Below are 26,432 nucleotides of genomic sequence, written 5' to 3' on the forward strand. Positions count from 1 at the left end.
AGTTGCTGGCAGTCTCTCAATTATCTCTTGCTTAGGCTAGTCATGCATGGACAGTGGGGTCCCTAGGAGGGTTTGGGGGGTGCGGGCCGCACTGGGTGACACCATCACAGGGGGTGCAGGAGCAAGATGCCAGCAGAGCTTCTGGGCTCTGTGAAGGTCCTGGCCAGTTATTGGGGTGATCCCAGATTCCCGGCACAGTGACAGCTGCCCCCGGTGTAGCGGTAAAATGAGTATCCCAGACCGTGAAGATATGTATCCCCTAAAGCAACTGCGCATGTGCCAGTTTCAGGCCGAAGAAGCCGATCAGCCACACAAGCAAGGTGGATGGAGGAATCCTCCCTGCTGAGCCTTTGTATTCTGACAGTGGGGAATCCTCCACTGTCAGAATATACTGATTAGTACTGCAGCCGATTAGCTGTAGGAGCTGAGTGAATTAAAGTTTTTCAACAGCCCAGTTTGAGAGAAGTCAATCATTAGATAGACTTCTGTTGAGCAGAAATGGCCATAGATGGATTGACATTCGGCCAGTCTCTGCTGAACCTGCCAAATTTCTATCCATCTATGGCCAGTGTAAATGTTTGTTTATGCCCAAGGACCAGTGGTATACGGCTATAGGCGACACTTACTGTACTGCACCTATGACCACACATCTTTCTGTCAGCACAATTCATGCACTTTGAGATAACCTGAAATGTCCACAGCGTACTTATTTCAGCACTGTCAGCCCCATGGAACAGTTGTCAGGTTTGAAGACCAGTGCTGTGCAATACTGAAAGGTAGGGGAACAGCGTCAAGTGATATGTCCCCCTAACTGGATTATCTAAACTGTGTATGTCTCAGGGCTTTGATGGCAGAGTGGGATTGAATAGGTAATGCGAGTACTGGCAGCAAATGGAACAAACCTGTAGCTTTGCCTAGTATGGGAAAATGTAAAGGTTCACTGTAAAGCAACATGTTAAATAGCTGAAATGCTTGTGGCAGGATTCACAGTTTGTTTTCTGTGATAAAGCAACTTTTAATTATCCACATTATGAACAACATATGTCTATTTTGGCAAACTCTGATAACAGCATTGTGAACGTCATTGTTTTAATCAGGCAGACTGTAACCTGAGAACAGTCCAACATTATAATATCCTAGTTCATGCAGACTGGAAAAGAGCTACAGGGGAAGAATCATTTTTTTTTATATCTTCCATCACTCTGCAAAGAATACCCAATCACGTGCAAGGAAAATAAAAAATGATTGCATTTTTGCGTGCACATGATTGGTTGATGGAAGTCAGCAGAGCTTCACCTCATTCACTAAGCTCTGGGGCAAATTTGCTTGCAAAGTGCAACTTCCCTTGCAAAGTAAACAGTCTATTTTGCCTTTAATAAATCAACCCTAATGTATCAATACTTTTTAAAGAGGATAGACTGCATAGATATTACAAAAATTAGTTCCAAAGACCACATGTGCTCTCTGCTGAGTACTGAAATGTTAAGGTTACTTTGATCACCTCATCAGTTTGTGCCAATTAATCAAGAGTAATAGAAAGGAAAGGGAGTCATAATGACACTATCCAGTATAGGACTTTCTGTGGTACTGGTAGCTGTACTAGTTCATACCAAGTAAATCCACTAGGTTATTGCACATTACAGATCATAGCATAATTCAACGCTTTAAAACATGTTATATTTTGTAAAAACAAATAAAAAAAAACAAATAATAATAATGATAGATAGATAGATAGATAGATAGACAGATATTATATCACGCCTCGACTACTGTAACTCCCTCCTCATCGGCTTACCTCACCGCAGGCTATCCCCGCTTCCGTCTATCTTGAATGCTGCGGCCAGACTCATCCACTTTACTAACCACTCCGTATCTGCCACCCCCCTCTCTGCCAATCCCTCCACTAGCTTCCGATTGCCCAATGGATAAAATTAAAAATGCTATCATTGACGTATAAAGCTGTTCATAATACTGCCCCAAACTACATCACTGATCTGGTATCCAAATACCACCCAAAACGTACTCTCCGCTCCTCACAAGACCTCCTACTCTCTAGTTGCTTGGTCTCCTCCTCCCATGCCAAACTCCAGGACTTCTCCGGGGCTTCCCGCATCCTCTGGAACTCCCTACCCCAATCCATCAGACTATCACCTACTCTCCTCACTTTTAGGCACACTCCGAAAACCTATCTCTTCAGGGAAGCCAACCCCGCCCTCAGCTAATTACTGAACTCCTCTACTCTTCCTACCACTCCGTCCCCCACAGCTATTTCCTCCTGTACCACTATCCCCTCCCTCCTAGATTGTAAGCTCCAAGGAGCAGGGCCCTCGAACCCCTCATGTATTGAATCGTATTGTTAATATACTGTCTCGTGTACTGTCTCCTATTATAATGTACAGCACTGAGCAAACTGTTGAAGCTATATAAATCCTGTATAATAATAATAATAATAGATAAATATTACTAAGTAGAAAAGTGCAGTTAATTTTCTGTACCTATAACAGGGAAGTTTAAGGTCCACTGGAGATAAGCCACCAGTCACGCAAGCCCACAAACACCAAAACATCATTACACAAACACCTGGCAGCTTAACAGGAGATAAGTACAAAAATATATACAAATTTTCAGAAATATATTCAAAAGAATTTCAAAAGATGAAGTTTTGTGCACAGGAAAATTGGAAACATCTCATAATACAGTAAGTAAACTATTTACGTAAACCCATGGGGTCCACATTTTTTAGCAATCACAACTGAAATAATATAGTTGCATTTGATGTGTGAAGTGCAGAGTTTTGTAATATCCATTTCATTATACTAACTTTCTGCAGTATTACTATTGTCGAGAAATAATATTTAGAAGATAAAATGTAACAGAAAGAAAGACGGTGTAAGGTTGCAGATTTCGCCCCCACGTAATGGTAGAAGGTTTAGTAGACTACTTTTGGCACTGATCCCTTCTTCCGTCTTGGCATTCTGAGACACAGCTGTCACCGCTTTCTGCTGTCCTGCTCACGAGGCTGCCATTGTGGACAGAAAAAGTCTCTGTCAGTGACACAGCAAATAGTAGAGATCATTCTAGAAAGTCAGCCTCGGAAAGATCCTGAATACAAATATCCTGGATACAGTATTGACCACTGATGCCACCATTTAATATATTTATGATTCTTTATTAATAATGGTATTTATATAGCCCCGACAATAAAGCAGCTCTTTACTAAATTTGATTGAATATGAGTGACCAAATGGCAAATTTTAAATGTTAAAAAAAATGATACGATCATTATGAAAAAATCTTATTTACTCCTGTCAACCAGTTTACCTGGTTTGGACCGACCAATCTTCTATTTTTTTTTTTAACAATTTGCTGATTTTTCTCCCATTAAACCAAACACCACTAGATACCTGCCTGCCAATAGAGTGCTGAATATCTCAGAAAAGCCAAGTCAATATGGCATTCATGCAGAATGGGACATGCACTCCAACGTGTGGTCCAAAAAAGAAAGACCTCTCCCCTCTAAGAACACCATCCTCTTGCTGATTAGCACTAAGTCCCCTAGCTCTTATAATTGCCCAATGTGCATGTATAGTGTTGGTGGGAAGGAAATAGGGGGTAAAGGTGCTACCCCCTGCTGCCAAGGCCTGGTAAAGTGATCCAATGAAATCCTACTAACCACAACACAATTTTACAAGAACAAATGTAACAAGTTGCTGATAATAAACAATGTTAATCCCCCTCCATAATCAGAATTCCTCTGTCATCTACTTCCCACACAAGGTCTCTTCTACATTTACAAACCCTCTAGTTTTTAATTTGACAGGTGACTGCTGCTAGTGTTTCTGCTGCTGGTGATTGCTGAAATCGCCTGTGGCAGGATCACTAAGAGGCTGCCTGATTGTCCCTCTTATTTCTCCCTCTGTAGCTGAGCTAGCCAGATGATCACTAGTAATCAAGATTCAGCTGCATTCTGTCCAGAAATAGAACGACATCTTGCTGCATCTGGCTACAAAGGGAGTGATTCTATAGGGATAGACAGGCAGCCTCTTTAATGATCCTACCACTGATGATTTGTCTCTAGCAGCAGATATGCCCATCTGACATCTGCCTTAAGCTGGCCATGAATGGTTAGGTTTTTTTTTTTTGTTCAGCCAGAGGACTGAAATAAATAAAACTGACAGATTTCTCCACCCATGCGAATGAAGTGGATGGAGGAATTCCATTCGCCAGGACAGGGAGACCGCTGCTATCAGAATACACTGATCAGCAGCTGCAGCCAATTGGCTGCAGCCCTGGATTGAGAAAAGTTTTCTAAGATGTCCCTTTGACAGAAGCGAATCAAACAATCAACTTCTGTAGAGTAGGGATGGCCACATACTGATTAAATTCCCTGCTAAACCATCTGAATTTCAATCGGTGTATGGCCAGCTTTACTCCTAACAATGATGTATGTGTCTTTAATGATCCTGACGCTGGCGATTTGTCTCTAGAGTCAGAATCACCCCTCTAATATCAGTCTTACTCCTAACCGTGATGTAGATGAACATATACTGAAGATACAATATACAGAAGATGTATTAATGGTCCATAAAATTGTCTACACATGCTGCCAGCTTACTCTTTCTGTGTGTGTCCCTGGGTTGCCCCTAAGAATAAATATAACTAGAAAACTCAGCTGCCAAGCACAGGGTAAGCTGACAGCTGCCATTACTGGACAGTGACAGGTTTAACGTCTGTCCAAACAGTATTTTTTTCAAGCACACAGAAATATCACCTGTGCATTTTTGGAACAAAGAAGATCATTAGCAGGAGGTTATGCAGGACTTACCATCGAAGAACAGCTTTAATGCCGTATTGCAAGAATGAGAATTTCCACTTTTAGTCTCTCTTTATGAGCATACATATAATCTTTCCAAAAATTCAGTTATTTCTAAAAGAAACTAAACTGCTAATACAGTGACCCATTACAACCATCAACCTGCATATTAGCGTAATACACTAAACTGTTGAATTTACCACCCCACCTCTCCACCTTGTCCAATCAGAGAACGCAAAGCATCCTCTGAATGGTGCCCATGCCAAATAGCTGATGTCCAATGTTTAGAATGCAGCAGGAAAGCCGCTCTGCATGGGATTGGGAAGCAATTGGAGTCCACTGAAGTAATGGTGTCTACAGTACTTCAGGGACTTCCAGCTCCAAATGCATCAGCCAGGTGTGGTATACATAGTTACATTGTTCCAAGCTGGAAAAATTGAACTATGTATAAAATATTCATACCTGGAATCCCTTGTTAAGATCTGCTTTAAAGTTATATTGTCTTTCCAAAGTATTTTCTATTTATGAATAGAATGGAGAAAGGTCTGAAACTGCCAGGTATTTATTGCTGTCTGTGGCTCCATTGGAGAGATTTCCCACCACTTCCTGTCCTAGAGGCAGAAACGGAAGTGAATACAAATATTCTGAATATGAGGTGAATTCCCATCTCTGTCTCCAAAACAGACATTTCCATTGTGAGATTTCCCCTGCACTCCTGATTCCTCATAAAAAACATCAAAACTAACAGGTTTTGATGAAGATCCACTTTAACGTGTACGTTTGGTTTGGGTGGATAGTAATAGGAATGTAATTATAGCTACCTTCGATGCCCTGATGTTTTAGTTCTGTGGATCCTCACCAGCAATGTGTACTGTTGCACTACTGCTGTATGCTAGAATATGCTGTCAGGGAAGAGATCAAGACCACCAAAGGAATTTTGTTCAATCAAAGTAATAGGTCTGCAGATGTAAGTATTGTTTAATATTTAGAATTCTCTCAATTGTTTCAAGTGAATGTCTTTGTTAATATCGTTTGTCATAAAGGGAATATTCTCCACTATGCTCTGTGGTTGCCAGCATTATTAACCCATCCCACACTGGTGGCAAATTCCCTGCATTGTAGCAGTATGCTTTGTCTATGGTATGGTTTGCTAACTAAGAGGCAGATGAGAAAGGCATTGCAGCCTCTATGGGAGTTAGAATAGAGCATTGCTGGTTTGGGGCAGGTGGTGGATTGCTGGCTCAGTGACAGGTGTCACACACTTGGTCCAACCTCTTCAGCAGTTGGTCCTGATCCTCCAGGAGGAAACAGCTGAGAACACCAAAGCCTGAATGATCTGGAGTCACAACAGCATTCTTGAACATGACAGCTGTCTCCACATTACTACTGACCATCTATTACCTCTCCCAGTGAACGCATACCACATGTAGATACTAAGAAATCCTAGAATTTGCTTCTGACCCTTTGAGTTCAAAGGTTTCTACCAGAGTTCTGAACATGGCAGTTTTCCATGTCATGGAATTATTAGCAATTTTTTGGTGGAGCTGTAGGAGGAACACAAAAAACTGTAATGTTGCATAAGTTATGCAGCTTACAGCAAACAACAAAATGTATACATTAGGCAACTTAAAGTGGTTGTAAAGCTAGAAGGTTTTGTAACTTAATGCATTCTATGTATTAAGGTAATAAACCTTCTGTGGTCTGCTCTCTCTAGCTCCACCCCAATACTTATCTGAGCCCTATCTTGATCCAGAGATGTGCATGAGGTCAGTGGCTCTCTCGGCTCTCTCTCTTCTCATTGGCTGAGAGACAGCAATGGGGCCATTGGCTCCCACTGCTGTCAATTATAGCCAGTGAGAAGAGGCAGGGGCAGGGCTGAGCCGTGCTCTGTGTGTCTATGGACACACAGAGTGGGGCTCAGGAGCAAGCATGCATGAGTGCCCTCATAGCAAGACACTTGAGGGGAGGATCAGGGCTGCTTTGTGCAAAATCATTGCACAGAGCAAGTAAGTATTATGTTTGTTATTTTAAAAAGATTAGGTTTACAATCGCTTTAAAAATGAAATCCAGGAAATATTTGTATAGCATACTACAGTGTTAGCCTCAATTTCCCAGATCCTAAACAGGTTCTGTATAAGTGGCTTTGCCTCTGCACACTGACCACAGGGGCTAGCTTAATTGACACTACCCCCATTCAGAGAACACAGTTATTTGTTTCAATAAATACAAGGCATTCTTTGATTGGACAAGTAGAGAGGGGGGCGGTGATGTCACAATCTCTTCCAATCAGAGAACATCATGTTTTGGTTTTTTTTTTCAAACTTTTTATTAATTTCAGAGACATAAAAAAAACAGGCGTAGGACAGGCCATTAACATATGCAGGCAACGAATACACAAAAACACCGTGTCCTACGGGAAAAGAGGATTATTGCATAAAGATTGCATTATGAGGAACCATAAAAAAACATGAAGGGATACAATGGTACATGGGAAGGTGGACCTGAGTGTGCAACTGAGAGGGAGCACTGTTCCCAATGACCATATGGGGGTTCCATGTGAGGCAAGGAGAGGGAGGCAAAAGTGAGCAGGAAGTAAAAAAAAAAGGGGGGGGGGGAGAACTAGGAGAGACTGAAAGAGAGAATAGAGGAGAGAAAAAAAGGGTGTGTGAATTCCAGAAGAGAATAGACAATTTCTGGATCAGGTCAATGCATAGCATGGCTCATAGGACTATCACGATGCGAGATTAGAGGACGTCAAGGAAGGAGCAACGAATCATCAAAGTTTGGTGGGAGGAAACATTCCACCCATGAACACCATGTATTTATTGAAAAAAATACAAGGTATTCTATGAATTGTGGTGATGTTGATTAGGGGACTCCCTGTGGTTAGTATGCAGTAAGGCAGCCACTCTCATAGAACCTGAGCAGAATCCAGAAGATTGTGATGATCACTGTAGTAGCACCAACTACTACAATGATTTTCAGGTTTCCCAGGGGTCCATCAGGTATGAGAGATACATACTGTGTCAAGCTGGAAAAATGTAAGTATGCAATACAAATAATTCCTGGAGTTCAGCTTTAAAGAATTATGCCATTTGCTCTAGATGAACACTGAACAGAAAATCTGCAGGCCCTTATCACTACATACAGGTGAAACTCGAAAAATTAGAATATCGTGCAAAAGTTCATTTATTTCAGTAATGCAACTTAAAAGGTGAAACTAATATATGAGATAGACTCATTACATTCAAAGCAATATAGTTCAAGCCGTGATTTTTCATAATTGTGATGATTATGGCTTACAGCTCATGAAAACCCCAAATCCACAATCTCAGAAAATTAGAATATTACATGCAATCAATAAAACAAGGATTGTACATAGAACAATATCGGACCTCTGAAAAGTATAAGCATGCATATCTACTCAGTACTTGGTTTGGGCCCCTTTTGCAGCAATTACTGCCTCAATGTGGCGTGGCATGGAAGCTATCAGCCTGTGGCACTGCTGAGGTGTTATGGAAGACCAGGATGCTTCAATAGCGGCCTTCAGCTCTTCTGCATTGTTCTGTCTCATGTCTCTCATCTTTCTCTTGGCAATGCCCCATAGATTCTCTATGGGGCTCAGGTCAGGCGAGTTTGCTGGCCAATCAAGCACAGTAATCCCACGGTCATTGAACCAGGTTTTGGTGCTTTTGGCAGTGTGGGCAGGTGCCAAGTCCTGCTGGAAAATGAAGTCAGCATCCCCATAAAGCTTGTCTGCGGAAGGAAGCATGAAGTGCTCCAAAATCTCCTTTTAGATGGCTGCGTTGACCCTGGACTTAATGAAGCATAGTGGACCAACACCAGCAGATGACATGTCTCCCCAAATCAACACAGACTGTGGAAACTTCACACTGGACTTCAAGCATCTTGCAGTGTATGCCTCCATTCTTCCTCCATACTCTGGGTCCTTGGTTTCCAAATGAGATGCAAAAGTTGCTCTCATCAGAAAAGAGGACTTTGGACCACTGAGCAATAGACCAGGTCTGTTTTTCTTTAGCCCAGGTAAGACGCTTCTGACGTTGTTTGTTGTTCAGGAGTGGCTTGACAAGAGGAATATGACATTTGAAGCCCATGTCCAGGATCCCTCTGTGTGTGGTGGCTCTTGATGCACTGACTCCAGCCTCAGTCCACTCCTTGTGAAAGTCCCCAACACTTTTGAATGGCCTTTTCCTGACAATCCTCTCCAGGCTGCGGTCATCCCTGCTGCTTGTGCACCTTTTTCTTCCACACTTTTCCCTTCCACATAACTTTCTATTAATGTGCTTTGATACAGCACTTTGGGAACATCCAACTTCTTTTGCAATTACCTTTTGAGGCTTTCCCTCCTTGTGGAGGGTGTCAATGATCGTTTTCTGCACAACTGTCATGTCAGCAGTCTTTCCCATGATTGTGATTCCTACTGAACCAGACTGAGAGACCATTTAAAGGCTCAGGAACCCTTTGCAGGTGTTATGGCTTAATTAGCTGATTAGAGTGGGACACTTTGAGCCTAGAATATTGCACCTTTTCACAATATTCTAATTTTCTGAGATTGTGGATTTGGGGTTTTCATGAGCTGTAAGCCATAATCATCACAATTATGACAAATCACGGCTTGAACTATCTTGCTTTGCATGTAATGAGTCTATCTCATATATTAATTTCACCTTTTAAGTTGCATTACTGAAATAAATGAACTTTTGCACGATATTCAAATTTTTTGATTTTCACCTGTATATACTTAGATTGTAAGCTCTGAGGAGCAGGGCCCTCCTAACCCTCTTGTATTGAACTGTATTGTTGCTGTATTGTCTCCAGTTATATTGTAAAGCGCTGAGCAAACTGTTGGCGCTATATAAATCCTGAATAATAATAATATTAATCATATCCATCTACATTACTAACAGATAATCGTAACGTATATCCAGGAGGTTACATTTTTCCTGAAAGTGAGAGTGGTGAATGAAGGGTGTGAAGAAGCAGACCCAGAGTATAAGGCAAAGGAATTTGTGATCACATTATCTGGGCTGTCATTTGTGCCGCCAGTCTTGCAATTCCCCTCTGTTTCACATCCTTCTTCCAGATGACTGAAGGGTGTACTACCTCCAGCACCCCCCACATCCCCGTCCCCACCCTTTTATTCCTGGATATTCTCTCTGCTTTTGTTCTTTGGTTTTATGGAAAGATTGAGAAGATATTGGAATGCAGAGGATGCATGACTCATGTGGTGCTTGTGGCAGTATGTTTTGTGTATGAGTGTGAAGTGCTTGCAGGATAGTGTCTCTTACATGAAATAAGAAAAGCTGCTATTGCCAAACTTTTTCTAAAAATGCTATTTTCCTGGCTGTTTCTGGCTTCAATACTTTGAATCTCTGACCTGGAACATGTGTGCAGTAAGTACCTGCATACTTGTTTCAGGTCAGCAGTGTCTCAGAAAGGACTTACATGAAAGGATGAGCATGGCAACCAAGCAACTAACATGCTTTCCTATACTGAACTATACATTAGAACTTTTCTGCTTGTTATAATATGTTTGCAGTGCAAAGATAATCAGATTTATTGAAAGCAAACGTGTACTGTGAGCTATGAAGACTAATAGTGCTGATCTAAGAATACTAGTTCCCTGGCTGCCTTTGGCATCAACAGTTTCTGTGTCAACCAAGTAAGACATATGAGCTACATGACAGACAGGAAACTAGCCTTTTCAGATGTGACAGCTGTCAATGGTGAGTTTTCTTCCCACAGGGAAATTTTCATTGATTTCCTGCTGTGTCTCTTGGAGAGGAAGTGAAGGCAGATCTCTTCTATATGGCACAGACCGCAAAAGAAATATTCTAGAGGTTCAAATCCTCCCTCAGGGCTCATTTACACCAAATGCACTGGAGAACGTTTGTGAATGCTTTCCCAATGCATGGCAGCCAATAATAGTGGTTCCCTATGACTGCAGTTCACACCAGCCTTTTTTAGCTTTTGCCCAGCTCAGAAAAAAGTACAGCATTCCCTACTTTTTTTCAATGCAATACTTTCAAATGCATCCAAAACAAAACAAAAAACATGTAAAAACCATGGCAAAGTATTACAGTGCATTACAAAAAAGCAACACGCATATCTTAATGCATGTATTGTGATGTGAATTATATATTTTTTTTGGCTGGAGTTGTACTTTAACGATTGAAGGTTAAAGTGTTACTAAACCCAGGACCCTGCATTCACTATATCTGGTCTCCCACAGCACACAGAACATGGAAGTGCAATTATTTCAGTAAATATAAACTGCTAAATACCTTTTCTCATCAGAAGTTAGAGCAGACGTGTGGCTTCTGTCAGTGTTCAGCCAAGCACTAGCTAAAGCTTGTAGGAGTTTTCTTTCTTCTCTAGGAGGATGCAAAACCCCTGACCTCTGTCTGGACAGTGCTGATTGGACCTGTGCTGATCACATGCACTCTCCCAAGAAAAAAAAAACCTCTCTAGCAATACACAACAAACTGAGCATGTGCAAAATGCCTATGGTTCAGTATGTCTTATCAGGAGATAAGAGGTGGTCGCTTAAACAAGGGGAGGAACACAGCAATCAGAGTCAAACATCCTTTTTACACAATGCAGAGGATTAGCCCCTTATGTTCCACAGTGAGTATAACAAGCATGCTTTTCTGCATATAGAGACTGATTTTACTGTTGTGGGTTTAGTAACACTTTAAAGCGGAGTTCCACTGATCCTGTCAAAAAATAAAAGTCAGCAGCTACAAAAACTGTAGCTGCTGACTTTTATAAAAAAAGCCACTTACCTGTCCCTCGGTCCCATGGTGTGTCCCCCAAAGCCCGTTTCACCTGCCATCCTGTATTCCAGGAGGCCGGCATCTTCAGTGTGGGAACCCGGCTGTGACTGCTTATGGCTTCACATCCGGGTACCCACTGTGCATGCGCGAGTAGCGCTGCACTTCATGAATGGTCCTGTAGTCTTCTGGGACCTCTCACATGTCCCAAAAGACTACAGGGAGGGAGGGGGGAGGACACCTTCCGCTTCCGGTCACCTTGGCGATCGGACCGGAAGTGGGAGTGGGTACCTGTCAACTTCGGGTACCCGCTCCCCCCCGCCCGCCCCCCAAAGGTGCCAATCCTTAATGGAGATCAGTGGAGCAGTCCTTAAAGCGGAACTTCCCCTTTTGGGTGTAGCTCCGCTTTAAGTTTGCAGGTCCATTTACTACTTTGAAGAGCATTAGCATGCACTATGTTGTGAGTTTATGTGTGTTGGGTTAAGGTAGCCTATTGAAAAAATGGGCTGCCAACACACCCTAATGTGATAAAAAAAAAAAGTACATGACCCATTTTTGTAATATAACAGGACACTACAACCTGGGTGCGTTGCCTTAGAACACTGAGCTGCCAATCAAAATGAATGACTCTGCAACACTAAGACACATGTTACATACGTTACTGAGCCACGGAAGTCTACACGGGCCATTAGAGTCAGGTCAAGTGAATTTGTCATGAATAATATGTAGTTGCCATAGATGACCTCCTTTGGAAAATGTTAGCTGACTCTTTTGTCCTGACCTACTGGGATCAGTACTACTCACTGAACTGGAATAGCAGTGTAGATCAGGAATGTTTTTAACTGCTCCACTCCTCCTACCACTCCATCCCCCACAGCCACTTCCTTCTGTGCCACTATCCCCTCCCTCCTAGATTGTAGGCTCCAAAGAGCAGAGCCCTAGAACCCCTCGTGTATTGTTTTGTTACTGTATTGTCTCATGTACTGTCCCCCATTATAATGTACAGCGCTAAGCAAACCTTTTGGCACTATATAAATACTGTATAATAATAATAATAATAACTCCATACATGTTCTGGACAATGACTCATTTTCAGAAAGTGAATTCAGTAAAGTGCATAGTACAAAGCATTTATAAGACCTTCTCCAGAATATTGGGCACCATTTATAGGAGAACTGGAGGAAGTGCAGAGAAGGGCAACACAACTGATAAGAGGCATAGGGGACCTCAGCTATGAGGAAATATTAGCTGAAATGAATTTTCTATCTTTTGAAAATGGTGAGAAAGGAGGATACATTCACTATATATAAATATATAATATGTAGTCAGCTAGGTGCAAAGTTATTCACTTTGAGGTCATTACAAAGGACAAAAGGCATTCTTTACACCTGGAGGAAAAAAGGTTTAACTTTTCCACTATTCCCCCCACTGACACCAGTGATGGGGCACTATTCCCCCCACTGACACCTATGATGGGGCACTATTCCTCCCACTGGCACCAATGATGGGGCACTATTCCTCCCACTGGCACCAATGATGGGGCACTATTCCCCCCACTGACACCTATGATGGAGCACTATTCCCCCCACTGACACCAATGATGGGGCACTATTCCTCCCACTGACACCAATGATGGGGCACTATTCCTCCCACTGATACCAATGATGGGGCACTATTCCTCCCACTGACACCAATGATGGGGCACTATTCCTCCCACTGACACTAATGATGGGGCACTATTCCTCCCACTGGCACCAATGATGGGGCACTATTCCCCCCACTGACACCAATGATGGGGCACTATTCCTACCACTGACACCAATGATGGGGCACTATTCCTCCCACTGACACCAATGATGGGGCACTATTCCTCCCACTGACACCAATGATGGGGCACTATTCCTCCCACTGACACCAATGATGGGGCACTATTCCTCCCACTGACACCAATGTTGGGGCACTATTCCTCCCCCTGATACCAATGTTGGGGCACTATTCCTCCCACTGACATCAATGATGGGGCACTATTCCCCCCACTGACACCTATGATGGGGCACTATTCCTCCCACTGATACCAATGATGGGGCACTATTCCCCCCACTCACACCAATGATGGGACACTATTCCTCCCACTGACACCTATGATGGGGCACTATTCCTCCCATTGACACCAATGATGGGGCACTATTCCTACCACTGATACCAATGATGGGGCACTATTCCTCCCATTGACATCAGTGATGGGACACTATTCCTCCCACTGACACCAATGACGTGGCACTACTCCTCCCGCTGCAAAATTACAGTTATGAAGTAGCAACGAAAATAATTTTATGGTTGGGGGTCACCACAACATGAGGAACTGTATTAAGGGGTTGCGGCATTAGGAAGGTTGAGAACTACTGAACTAGATGGACTTGTGTCTTTTCAATCTGACAATGTAACAATGGGAGCCTCTGTGTTCTCCATGTGAATTGTTAGGGTCACGGGAAGGATTAGGGATAAGTCTCATGTCCTGAGCACAACTGCACACAATTTATTTACATGTGTTTTTTAGTACCTAAGTCACTTACAGAAGATAACAGTGCTGGGCTAAGTGATCAGTCATGGAAACATTCCAACAACCTTGAAATCCTTGTACAGTCTATTCTAGGAAATAGCAATAAGGAGGAACTTCTTTCATGTTGGGAGTTGAACTTGCAGTCTTCGATATATCATAATTTAGGAAGATGTCATAGCTTTTATTGCACATAAATCATATATATATATATATATATATATAATATATATATATATAGGCATACCTCGGTTTACGAACGCCTCGGTTAACGTAATTTTCGGTTTACAAATAAAAATCCATTGAAAATAATGGCTGGTTTTACAAATGTTTTAATTGGATTTCAATGCATTTACAAATTTTTTTTTTAATCATGTCCCTGTATAGTACTATGCCTTTAAAGTGCACTTTATAAAGAGTTTTGAACAGATAAGACTTTTTTTTACTTTTTTCTGACCTCCGGAACGGATTAGTTGGTTTTCAATGCATTTACAACTTTTTTTCACAATATGAACGGATTAATTGGTTTTCAATACATTTATGTATTAATTTTTAATCATGTCCCTGTACAGTATTTATACCTTTAAAGTGCACTTTATAAAGAGTTTTGAACAGATAAAAGACTTTTTTTTACCTCCGGAACGGATTACAGTAATTGGTTTTCAATGCATTCTTATGGGAAACTACATTTCGGTTTACAAAGTGAAGGACTGGGTGCATTCATATTCACAGCAAACGTTGCTCTTTACTCTTCCTGTACTCCCTTGCTCAGAGTTTAAATGGAAAATGCCTGCTGCCAGAGCATTGCTCTGAACACCTTTATAATCTACCAGAGATTGTGCTATAAAGGAAATGGTATGCATTACTGTCTGATCTTCAGTGTGAGAATAAACATTCTATAAACCCGAGTAAAACTGTTTAACATCTACAGACACAAGTAAAGTAGACTGTTTCATACATAGTAACTTATCAAAGTAAAATGCAGCAACCCATAGCAATCAATTAGGTTTCATTTCAAAATATAGTCAAATATATTATTAAATACACTACATACCGGTAGTTTGTCAGGTTGAAAAAAATCCCCAAGTCCATCTAGTTCAACCAGTAGAAAAAAAAACAAACTAATAAAAACCTCCGTATAAACAATTCTTTACCCGCAGGTGATCCAGAAGAAGGGAAAAATCTAAACAAAGCATGATCCAATTTGCTCCAGTAGGGGAAAAATTCCTTCCTGATCCCCCAAGAGGCAATCACGTATTCCCTGGATCAACAGTCTCTGGTGTTATCACCTATGCATGTCCATTTATATTTTGTTCATATAAGAATACATCCAGCTCTATTTCAAAATAATCTATTGAGCTGTCCAGAACTAGTTCTTGAGGGAGTATATTACACGTTTTCACAGCTCTTACTGTGAAGAAGCCTTTCTGTATGTGAAGGTTAATTCTCTTTTCCGCTAGACATAAAGAGTTCCCCCTTGTCCTCTGTAATTATCTGAAAGTGAATAACTCAACACCAAACTAACTATATGGACCACTGAGCCCTGGTTGATACATATGCAGATTGGATGCGTTTTGAACCGCATCCAATTTGCTTGACATGTGAACCAAACCGCCTTTCTATGGAGCAAGCCGGGCTGCAGTGCGTTTGTAAAAAGTCCTGTATGATTTGTCAGTCCAGTGCAAGTGCAATTTTAAGTGTCACACACTTTAAAAAATGGCACTGAAACTGGCCCTGCACATATGTAAACCCGGTCTTATGTATTTATACATGTGATTCTGTCCCCCTTAGGGCTCATGTACAGTTGCAAGAAAAAGTATGTGAACCCCTTGGGATTATGTGGAGTTTTGCATGAATTGGGCATAAAATGTGCTCTGGACGTCATCTAAGTCACAACAATAGAAGAACACAGTCTGCTGAACATAATACTACACAAACATTAGATGTTGTCATGGTTTAATTGCACATAACATGTAAACATTCACATTGCAGGGAGGAAAAAGTATGTGAGGCCCTAGCTTAATGACTTCTCCCAGACCTAATTGGAGCCAGGAGTGAGCCAACCTTGACTCCAATCAGTGTGATGATATTGGATGTGTTGGTGACAGCTGTCCTGCCCTTAAAAAACACACACCTGTTTTGGGTTTACTGGTTTCAAGAAGCACTGTATGATGTGAACCATGCCTCACAGAAAAGAGCTCTCAGAAGACCTACGATCAAGAATTGTTGACTTGCATGAAGCTGGAAAGGGTTACAAAAGTATCTCCAAAAGCCTTGATGTTCATCTGTCCACGGTAAGACAGACTGCCTACAAATGGAGAAAGTTTAGCACTGTTGCTACTCTCCCTAGGCGTGGTCATCCTGTAAAAATGACTGCAAGGGCACAGCGCAGAATGCTGCATGAGGTAAAGAAGAATCCCAGAGTGTCAGCTAAAGACCTACAGAAATCTCTGGCACATGCTAACATTTTTGTTGACACATCTACAATAAGGAAAACATTAAACAAGAATGGAGTACATGGGAGGACACCACGGAGGAAGCCATTGCTGTCCAAAAAGAATATTGCAGCACGTTTGAAGTTTGCAAAAGAGCACCTGGATGTTCCACAGCACTACTGGCAAAATATACTGTGGACAGATGAAACCAAGATTGAGTTGTTTGGGAAGAACACACAACACTATGTGTGGAGAAAAAAAGGCACAGCACACCAACATCAAAACCTCATCCCCACTGTAAAACATGGCGGAGGGAGCATCATGGTTTGGGGCTGCTTTGCTGCCTCAGGGCCTGGACGGATTGTTGTCATTGATGGGAAAATAAATTCCAGAGTTTATCAAGACATTTTGCAGGAAAACGTACGACCATCTGTCCGCCAACTGAAGCCCTGCAGAGGATGGGTGATGCAACAGGACAATGACCCAAAGCATACAAGTAATTCAACAACACAATGGCTGCAACAGCACAGAATACGCCTTCTGGAGTGGCCCAGTCCTGACCTCAACCCGATTGAAATGCTGTGGTATGACCTTAAGAGAGCGATTCACACCAGACATCCCAAGAATACTACTACACTGAAACAGTTTTGTGAAGAGGAGTGGTCCAAAATTACTCCAGATCGTTGTGCAGGTCTGATCTGCAACTACAGGAAACGTTTGGTTGAGGTTATTGCTGCCAAAGGAGGGTCAACCAGTTATTAAGTCCAAAGGTTCACATACTTTTTCCTCCCTGCACTGTGAATGTTTACATGTTATGTGCAATTAAACTATGGCAACATCTAATATTTGTGTAGTATTATGTTCAGCAGACTGTGTTCTTCTATTGTTGTGACTTAGATGACGTTCAGAGCACATTTTATGCCCAATTCATGCAAAACTCCACGTAATCCCAAGGGGTTCACATACTTTTTCTTGCAACTGTACATGAGCAGCTGCTAAACTCAAGTTTTTGGCTTTTTTTGCCAAAGGTCCTAAACTCATCTCCATAAAAGCCTATGTGTCCATGTACATATAGGCTTTTAGCAGAGTCTAGCAGCTGCCGCGGTTAGGTGAGGTTAAACCTCCCTATCCTGAACACAGAAGTATCGTGTTCAGGATAGGAACGTTTTGACCTCTGTCCGTGGGAAAATGCGGAAAAACCACGGTAAAATGCGGCAACCATGGTACCGTGATTTTGCAGCAGTTTTGCCGTGTCCATGAACACAAAGGCGTTCAGCAGAGTTTAGGAGCTGCAGCGTTTAGATGAGGTTAAACCTCCCTCCCCTGACCGCAGAAGAATCGCGTTCAGGATAGGAATGTTTTGACCGCCAACCACGGGAAACCGCAAAATTAGGTACCACGGTTGCCGTGTTTTGCCATGATTTGCGTTTTCCTGTGGCCAGCAGTCAAGGTAGGCTCGTGTACAGGGAGCCTTGATCTCCTCTTCTCAAGAGAGAATAAATTCAGTTCCTATAATCTTTCCTCATAGCTGAGCTCCTTCATAGCTCTTATCAGTTTAGTTGCCCCTCTCTGCACTTTCTCCAGTTCCCCAATATTCTTCTTATGAATTGGTGCCCAAAACTGAACTGCATATTCCAGATGAGGTCTTACTAATGATTTGAATATACGTAATTATATGCAAATACATACATACATACATACTATATACAATATTTAGACATAAACTACTGTTTTCTTAGGTTCCTCTGTGTAATATTCTACCTATCATTGTTATGGCTGGGTCATTTATTCATCTCACCATAAGAGTACATATTTATTTCTGCCAGGGGCTGTAAGCATACAGATTCTAACATCTAGCTAGTACCAGGCTACTTTTATCTTTTCATGAAGCTGCCAGCCTTCCATTCATTGCAGCGGCTATTGAGAGTGCTGCTGAATGTTTCCCTAAATAGTTTGTCATTTCTGTTGTACGATTAAACCTACAGTGCTATATATCTGGAGCTGGCCCGATGTCAGAAAAGGATTTGAATGTGAATCTTTTCATATTTTACATGCAGTTAGGATTAGTGTGTGGAGATCAGTGTTATTAGTGTCTGTATTTCTGTAAGGAAAATCAATTGGGTAAGAATGTGTGAGACAAAATAAACTCCATTATTAGCTCTTTGTAAATTTGGAGTTGTATGCTTTGTCTGTGTCAGGGACACATATATCAGTACTGTGACACATAGGCATGCTACATGTTAATTAAATATTATTAATATACTTAATATAAATTATTAATATTAAGATAATAATTAATGAAATATTATAAAGTAAATATCTGCAGTTGAGGTTCATCTGCTTTTAAATCATTTCATTTATTGAATTCATGCAACATACCTTTTATGTGTTTTATTTCAAATGCTTGAATGACTTACTAGGGAGGCTCTCGGGACATTTTGACCATTAATATTATAAATAGAGGACACCATAGAAAGCCAGCCATATTTGCATGTGCTTTTTTGTTTGTTATAGTTCATAGTTAGATTTTAATTTATTCACTCCTGATGAAGCTCATTTTATTGTGCTAAACATGTTGAGTTAGTTCATTTTTGCATGCATTATTTCTTTCATTTTGGGGATACACATGGCTTCAGTACGATGGGGACTGATTACTCATTGACTTTCTTTGGATAATAGTAGAGTTCTTTCAGAGGTTTCAGCCAATTAACCTTTTCTTGTTTTTTTATTTTCCTATTTGAATAGTGGGAGGGGGGCTGTGAAAGTAGAGGGTATTGTCATATTGACCACTCTAATGGCCCTCCAACCACACTATCTGTTTGCTTACGCCTCCTCTGCAGTAAAGCTATATTGTTGTGGGACTAACCAATGAGTGATGTAGATGTTAAAAATACTGCCACAGTAATTGGTTAACCCATATTGTTGGTGTTTAACTGCAGTGTAGTCATCCTATCATTTAAATCCAAAAGGTACCTACACCATGGTGCTCTAATTCTGTTATTTGAAGGATTTCTTTTACCTTAGTATAGGGTTATCACATCCCTTTTTGTCTTTTGTTGTGCTTTTGGCTAAACCTCTGTCTCCATGATACCACAATTTTGTGACAGGAGAGATAGTGACATATATCCTATCTCCTAGTCCTCTGTTGGTAGATTATAAGGGTTCATGTTCCTCATCCTAATAGTATAAAAAAAAAAACACACAATAATCCTAATAATAATGTCCATAATAACCATGCATTTTCTGAAACATATTCACTGTGTGAAACCTACACAAATGTGGACTCCTCACAGCAAAATACCCGTGGCTCAGTCACTTATTCTCGCAAACAGTGTCGCTCTCATTGAATTCCAGGGTAGCACTGGTAACACAGGTAAACAGCTGAAGGTATCCAAGGCCCAATGAAATGAGGGGGGCACTCGACAGGATCTAGAGTACTTTGGTACCAATTAGGGAGGGGATCCCCGCAGTAGCTGGGTTTTCAGGAAAAGCTGTATGCTGTTAGGCTCCAGCTTGGCTGCCCGTGTGCTGGTTCAGTGGAGGTTCTCTTACCTGGCTCCAGATTACTTGCCCAGTAACCTCTGCCTCATCAGACGTGGTATCTGAGCTATTGAGGGAGGAAATCCATTACAATAGCTAAATAGCCAGGAAAATCCTTCTTGGTTGATTAATTTTGCCGTCATCAGGCAAGCAACAACATTTACTGGGGAATACAAGCACATTACTGTTTTCTAATGTCTGTAGACACCCTAAAGTAGAAATATAGGCAAAACTTTTTTTTTTCATTTTGGATGGAGTAAGAGAGGGTGATAACCCCTGTAAGGTTTATTTTTGCCGTCTTTGTCCCATTAGGGAGATTTACCTACCATCCTGTCCCATAATCAAAACAGCAAGTGAACGGAAATACCTGCAAATTAAGGGAATCTCTTGGGGACTCCATATCACTAGAACTAGTGTCCCCATTGGAAAATTTCCCCTGTATTACTTTTCTAGGGACAATACAAAATGTGGGATTTTCTTTTACTGTCACTTTCAATGATAATGGTACACAGGACGATTAGAGAGGGTGAATCGCCCTAACGGCACCCAGACAGCAATAAAAACCTGACAAGTTTTCTAATCCCTGTCCACGCTATCCAAAACTATAAAAAAAGTTTTGCTTTTAGTTATACTTTAACTGAGAAGGAATAAGTAAATGTTTTTTTATGAGAATTCCATGTTTTGTCAGTTGTAGATTACAGTTTACATAATCCATTCTTATGCAGACACAGCTGAGAAAGATGTTATTAGCTTCTTTTGCCATACTGCATGACAGCGGTGTTGGGATAAATACATTCCAGGAGCCAAAGTACCTAAAGTTGTTGGCAGCTAACTGTTGCACATATCTTATCTTCATAATACATTTGAAAAAAATTAACGAATAGTCTTTTATTTATACTACAAATAATGGCTGAAAATATTATTGTATGATATTCAAAACTCATTGTTTGGCTCTATTGCACCTAATCATAATTTTGAATAATGATAAAAGGATTTCCTTAAATGTTTGGAGTATTTAACTAAATTGTACAATGATATTTCATTTGCAGATTCCAAAGCCATTGTGGATGGAAACCTTAAGCTGATCCTGGGTCTGATCTGGACTCTCATTCTACACTACTCCATTTCTATGCCTATGTGGGAAGATGAGGATGAAGAAGATGCAAAAAAACAAACTCCCAAACAAAGACTTCTGGGATGGATTCAGAACAAGATTCCACAGCTTCCTATCACCAACTTTCACCGGGACTGGCAAGACGGCAAAGCATTGGGTGCCCTGGTTGACAACTGTGCTCCAGGTATGTCAGTTTTATGTGGGTCAACAAGGAACTTACATCAGATTGATTACTTTTATCAAAATTGTGTCATTAATATCTGCCAACTTTCTGAGATGGGGAAGAGTGACACCCTTTAGCAGAAATTATGTAGGCAAAGAACAGACTCCCTGCCACGCACCCAATTATGTGGCCCTTGAAGAATTAATAAGCAAAAAATGATTGGCTTTTTTTTCATCGTTATATTTCCTTTATAGTGGCTTTTCTTAAAACATTAATGAGATAATAAAAAGGTTTGAGTAAAAGGTCTAGTGTACTGTAACACTGTTGGTAGTTAAGCATTGCATTTATTATAGATGCCTACACATCTGTTCAAAATGAGGGACAGCTGAGAAGGAAGGGAGGGACAGAGGGGTTTGATTTTAAAAAAGGGACAGTCCCTCCAAATATGGGACAGTTCAGATGAATGGAAAAGTCAACATACAGTATACTGATATATCCGGGTGTTCTCTGAGCTCTTTGTTTGACTTAGTGCACGTTCACACTTGACTAATTTCTAAAGCTTGCATAGGTTTTTGAGGAGCTTCCAAAACGCCTAACACCTCCTAACAAAGCTAGTGTGAACGTAGCCTAAGAGCCAATGTCTGAGGATTTTATTTGTTGCAAATGAGTTTTGCATTCTCATACTAGTCTCTGGGGATCAGGGCCCGTGCTAGACTTTTTTGCGCCCTAGTCAAGACCAGCTACTTGTGCCCCCCCCCCCAAAAAATAAATTTAAAAATAGTAGAAAGTATTAATTCAACAAAATATGAAGCTGCTAAATTTCTTTTAATGTGCAAAAATAAGTGCCATAAGATGCCACCAGCACCAATTTTAAAGACAAAATCAGGGTCACATATACAGTATATATTATATATGCATCAAATTGTAATTATAACACATACTGTATCATATACAGTATATTTATACATTATATTCATATATAAAAATTGTAAACATGTCTGGAATGTATTCTTTACCACTTAAGAGTTTAAATGAAAAAAGTATAATAAAATAACATATTTCAACCCACGGGTTATGTGGATGCTTGTGATCAATGTCCAAGTATTAGGTCATCGTCGGAAATATCTCTTGATATCCCTGGGACATTTTCCCCCATCCCTTGCTTTGGGAAAGCAAACACTGTGCAGAAGTAAGGCTGCTCCTGGTTTCACTCAATATCTGCCTTGCTTAGAAGCATATAGTATGTTAAAGCTGAACTCCAGGTACAAAAGCTTTAATTTAATTATTTTCTTCAATAGCTGCAAAGTGTATAAATCCACTTTGTCTGCACCAAATGCCTTTGGAAATTAAGATATTGCCTTGTAAATGTAACAGTGATATCAGTACTGTGCTGCAAATAGCCTGTGCAAAGCTCAGAGCTGTGGGACGGGCCCAGAAGGTCCACTCAGTACAGGCTGTCTGCAGAAAACTACAGGAAGGGGTGGATACAAGACCAGTCACCCTGCATGAGAAGAGTGAGCAGCATTGACCGGTCTTTGTTACATTGCAAAGGCAAATGTTCACACCTGATTTCTGCACAGATCTGGTGGAAATACACAAAGTACATGAAGATTCAAGTAAGAATACACATTTATTTTGTGTCTTGACAGTATATGCTTATTCTGGAATTTAGTTTTGAAATGTGTTCCCAGATGGCACAAAAATTGACCCAGCAAGTGGCACTGTCATAGCACCATGCCCCATGAATTTCTGTTGTACTGACTCTACAAAGAGGCTTTTATATTATGATATATTAATATGTAACTCCCATTTTCATTGAAAACAAATCTCTCCTTGTCAGTTATATACATAGCAAGGAGATCAGCACTGTGCGTTGATTGACAAGGCAGCTATATTAACATGACTATTCTTAGTACTGTAAAAAGGGAGACACCGCAAACAAAAATGAAATGCCATTTCTGGGGGTTATCTGTACCCATATACAGAACACTCCAATTGCTTTGGTTACAAAGATGCAGTTTCGTTTTTTTTGGCTGTATTAGGAAAGATCATTTCTGATAACAATAAATTACATAATTCCTTATGCAGCATTTATTTATCTTATACAAACTGTTATTTAACAAAACTCAAGTTGCCCTTTATTCCCTAGCCGGCTCTCCCCTATAATACAGTAAATTTGTCATGAAAGAAGTGCAGAGGCTGCCACTGCTGACCTCTCCTTCTGAGAATGTTAGTTCTCTGGCTGTCATACTGATGCTTTGGCTTCTAGGTTTTCTGAGTCACCCACCTGGAACAAATATAGCACTGGGGCGTTCCAGCACTTTTCTCACACATTTATAGTAGACTTGTTCTAGGCAGGGACTCAAAAGCAGTCAAGGGAACTAACATTTTCATCAGGAGGCCAGCAGTCCCCATATTTCTTTGATGACAGGTGTACTTTAAGACTCCAATTTCTTTTGAACCTCAAGTGATATTTGAAGTGAACGAAAGGTTGGTTACGTATTAGTTCATTTTGTACATTGGCACAGCATGGCTGTAAAAAGGCAGCTTCTTGCTGGATTAACCACCTCCCGCCCACCATATAAGGAAATGATGGGAGCACAGTGGTTCTCTCGTTCTGGGAGGACATCATATGACGTCCTCCCACTCTAACCGCGTGTGCACGCCCCTGGGGGTGTGCAGCGCGGCGGTCGGTGGTGTGCTGTGTCCCTGGGACACAGTGGATCACCGATCAGTGGAAAGAGCAGATGAATTCAGCTTTGTCATGTGATCAGCTGTGTCCAATCACACCTGATTGCATGTAAATAAGGAAATGCCGGTTATTGGCATTTCTCTCCTCACGAGCTGTCATGCTGACAGCTCATGAGGACAGGAGAGCCGGTAATTGGCATTCCTCAGAGGGGACATCTACACTGATCATCAGGGCACTGATGATCAGTGCCCTGATAATCAGTGTAGACCCATCAGTGCCACCTTTCAGTGTCCATCAATGCCACCTGTCATTGCCCATCAATGCCACCTGTCAGTGTCCATCAGTGCGCATCAGTGCCACATATCAGTGCCTACCAGTGCACATCAATGCCACATATCAGTGCTCATCTGAGCTGCCTTTCAGTGTCAACTATCAGTGCCACCTATCAGTGCCATTCATTGCCTCCTATGAGTGCTGCCAATCAATGCCACCTATCAGTGCAAGTCAGTGCTGCCTATCAGTGCCCAACTATGCTCACCCTTTCCACCCAGCAACTCCATTCACAGAAGCTATGAAGGAAACATCATCTATGAATGGAGGACGGGCAAATGATTGACAAGTCCACCCCATTCATTCATAGATCACATTTGTTTTTTAGCTAAACCTAATTTTTAACTGGGCATGCATGTTCTTATTCTTATCCTTTTGGACTACTCAGGGAAAATATGAAAAGTTTTGTTTTAAAGATGACCATTATGGCTAGGGAGGTGCTTTTACTGGGTGCAATTTTACATTGTTTACAAAGCTTGTCATATTTTTCAGTCAATAAAGTGGAAATGCACTACATCTGAGCACCACAAACCAAAAATGCTATATACAGTAATTCATTTTTAATATTCAAAACAAGCTCCCCCATCCATCCATGTCTCTATGCTTTACTTTGCTGAGAAATCATTTTGAAAAACACCTCCTAGCATTTCTGGCAGTGACCATCATGAGTAAGGGCAGATGATTCAAGTAGCACTTACTTCCTGGAATTTATCTGTCCTTAGCTCAGGCATTGGGTGAACTGAGAACCTTCCCTCCCCTCCTGAAGACTCCTGTGATGTATGACATCATTTGCCTAGGCATGGAAACCAGGAAGTAAATGAAGGAATGCAAAAAAAGTTTAAAACAAGTAAATATTATATACATTCCTATCTATTTACTAATGCTAGCAGCATAAGGATTAGAAATAGTCCATGTTGACTGAGAGAGTGAAGTTCCACTTTAAGCTCTTATGTTGTTAGATTTGCTGTAGGCAGTGAGGTATTGTAACATAACCTTGGGAGAAAGAATAAAGCGGCTGTAGAAGACTGCAGAATTTGATTAAACCAATGTGAAGATTATATTCACTGGTCCATCCCGAGTGACACATGTTTAGGGCAATTCAGCAAAATGCACTTTTCAAATAAGACTGCATGATAAAATTGTACATGAACTCTGTCACATTCCTTTTAACCACTTGCCTAACAGAACATTTTTAAATTTTTTTGCAATTGAGTTAAAATCAGCATTTTTTGCTAGAAATTATTGTAACCCCCCCAAAAAAAGTATATATTTTCTTAAAACAGAGACCCCAATGGTAGTTAAATTTTGTTTCTATTACACAATGTTTGTGCAGTTATTAATTTACAGGAAAAATACACAAAATTAATTTTAGTGCAAACAAACACAATCTTATACCCAAGTTTTAGTATATGATAAAAGATGGGGTTGCATTGTATACAGTAAATAGATGTCAAACATGTCAAGTCCTAAAATTGCACACTCACACGGAATCACACAGAAACCTTTACAGCTCATCAGTTTAAAGTTAACCATGCACTATGGCCCTAGATATATTGCTCACACTCTAATGTTCACAACAATACCTCACATGTGTAGAGCAATTGATTTTTCAAGCATGTGCTTGCCCTACACTACACTTTTTTCATTGGTATGTGTGGGGTTTCTTTCATTTTTTAAAATATTATTTATTTATTTTACACATTTCAACACATTTTTTTACACTTACATTTTTTTTACTTTATTGCCATCATAGGCAGGTGACAGGCCCTCTTTATGGAGACCCCCAATGTCTCCCCTACCCTCCAATGCAACTATTCCAGTAAAGATTGTGCTGGAATAGCTTCATCCTTGGCTACACTAGCCAAGGAATGACAGCTGTGACCCCGGAAGTGATGTAATACACATTCGGGGAACAGATATTCCCCTTGTTCCTCTTGCTTTAACTGGGGAAGTCATCTCCTGTGGTCCCAGGCTCCCCGGTAGAACGGGAGAGC

At 40.9% G+C, this 26,432-nt stretch overlaps 1 protein-coding gene across 4 annotated transcripts in view; it reads left to right on the plus strand.

Moving 5' to 3' along the window:
- Positions 1-26,432, plus strand: part of FLNC (filamin C) — an 82,915-nt gene that overhangs the window by 19,168 nt on the left and 37,315 nt on the right. For all 4 annotated transcript variants that reach the window (XM_089676946.1, XM_089676948.1, XM_089676947.1 and 1 more), the window contains exon 2: positions 21,189-21,437. In XM_089676946.1, coding sequence (XP_089533072.1) covers positions 21,189-21,437 — 249 coding nt within the window. The remainder of the gene's footprint in view (positions 1-21,188; positions 21,438-26,432) is intronic.

The sequence above is a fragment of the Staurois parvus genome, unplaced genomic scaffold, assembly GCF_062004578.1.
Source record: "Staurois parvus isolate SC_StPar_1 unplaced genomic scaffold, SC_StPar_1.0 ptg000175l, whole genome shotgun sequence".
NCBI lineage: Eukaryota > Metazoa > Chordata > Amphibia > Anura > Ranidae > Staurois > Staurois parvus.